Consider the following 1,711-nt stretch of genomic DNA (forward strand, 5'->3'; position numbering starts at 1 on the left):
TGGAAACAGATGATGATGGTAAGCCATTCTAAACCTAATCAACAAAGCCATTTGCAGTGACTCTAGCAATGAGGTGAGATTCCTCTCAGACCTGGATTAAGACCAAAGGCAAAGAAAAGCAATTGAAATTGTACCTATCTTGTAACTGGATGTGTACAAACTATAAACTATAAAAAGTATTTTTATCATAGTAGAAGAGCATTTTGTTCTTCTTCTGACACATCTTGTAAAGTTATTCAATTATTATTTTTGCAAATTTGAAATTCTGGAAATTTTTGTAAGATTTGGTTAAAGCTTTAATTAAATAAAATTAAATAAATGCACACACACATGAAAAAAAAAGAAAGGTAGAGACTAACCATTTGCATGGTGCCAGGTCCCTCACAGTCCTTTCTTAGACTCTCTTCTTGACTCTCTACTGTCCTCAACATTAAGAGACTGCACAACTCCCATGTCTCATTTTCCACCCATATGCAGATAGGTTATTACTTGTTTTAATTTGAATTCCCAATATGAAAATCTAATATTTCTTTGAAAGAAATGCAAGGCTTTTAAGGGTGCCATGAAAAGACTGCTTTACTTGTTTATTTCTCAAGGTATAAATGAAGGGGTTCAACAAAGGGGCAACAGACAAAGTGAGCAGAGAAATTCCCTTATTAATGGCCACTTCATCCTTAGCCCTAGGTCTGACATACATAAAAATGCAGCTGCCATAGCTGATGGAAACCACAATCATGTGGGAAGAACATGTGGAAAAGGCTTTTTTCCTTTGCTGGGCAGAGGGTAGTCTTAGAACCATCCTAATGATGTATATGTAAGACAGAACTACACACACAAGAGTCATTATGAAGGTCAACACAGCACAGAATACAACCAGCTGCTCTATGAACCATGTATCTGAACATGAATTCTTCAGTATTAGAGAAGCATCACAGAAAAAATGGTCAATAACAGAGTCACAGAATTCCAGGTGGAGAGTCAGGCCAAGGGGTGGAAGGACAATCAATAAACCAGATACCCAACAACAGAGGATGAGATTTCTGCAGACTCTGCTGTTCATGATGCTCATGTAGTGCAGGGGTCTGCAGATGGCCACGTAGCGGTCATAGGACATCACAGCCAAGAGGAAAAACTCTGTAGCTCCAAAGAGGACAGCAAAAAAGATTTGGCTGAAGCAGGCTTTGATGGTGATGGTTTTGTCCCCACTTGAGATGATGTAGAGGTATGTGGGCACACAGGCAGTTGTGAATGAGATTTCTAAGAGAGAGAAATTTTGAAGAAAAAAATACATAGCTGTTTGTAAATGAGAATCCACCAGCACGAGAGAGATTATGGTCAGATTCCCAACTACACTTAACAAATATGTGATGAACAGAAAGATAAAAGCCAGAATCTCTAGTTGTGGGTCATTCGTTAAACCCAGTAGGATGAAAGCTGCTATTGCCGAATGGTTCCTCATCACAGACTCTGTAGTATCGACCAGTCTTCACATAAAAGTCACAGAAGTTGGACCTGAGGAGCAATGTCAAAATATGGCAGAATCATTCCAATAGAGAGCTTAAAAGAAAATATGGTAGAATCAGAAAGCATCTACCAATACCAAGTAAACCCAGTCACATGCATTTCCTCCTATAACTTGGTAATCGGGTTTCAATGAAGTAATTCCCTCAAATCCAATGAGATGTACCATAGGGAGGCTAAGCTTATGGGA

General features: G+C 38.7%; 1 protein-coding gene across 1 annotated transcript; it reads right to left on the reverse strand.

Moving 5' to 3' along the window:
• Positions 1-520: 520 nt before the first annotated feature.
• On the reverse strand, positions 521-1,459 carry LOC130834120 (olfactory receptor 6C2-like). Its single transcript, XM_057704191.1, has one exon. It carries the CDS (start codon positions 1,457-1,459, stop codon positions 521-523), a length of 939 nt encoding a protein of 312 aa, XP_057560174.1.
• Between the last annotated feature and the right edge of the window lie 252 nt (positions 1,460-1,711).

Source organism: Hippopotamus amphibius, chromosome 12, assembly GCF_030028045.1.
Source record: "Hippopotamus amphibius kiboko isolate mHipAmp2 chromosome 12, mHipAmp2.hap2, whole genome shotgun sequence".
Taxonomy (NCBI): Eukaryota; Metazoa; Chordata; class Mammalia; order Artiodactyla; family Hippopotamidae; genus Hippopotamus; species Hippopotamus amphibius.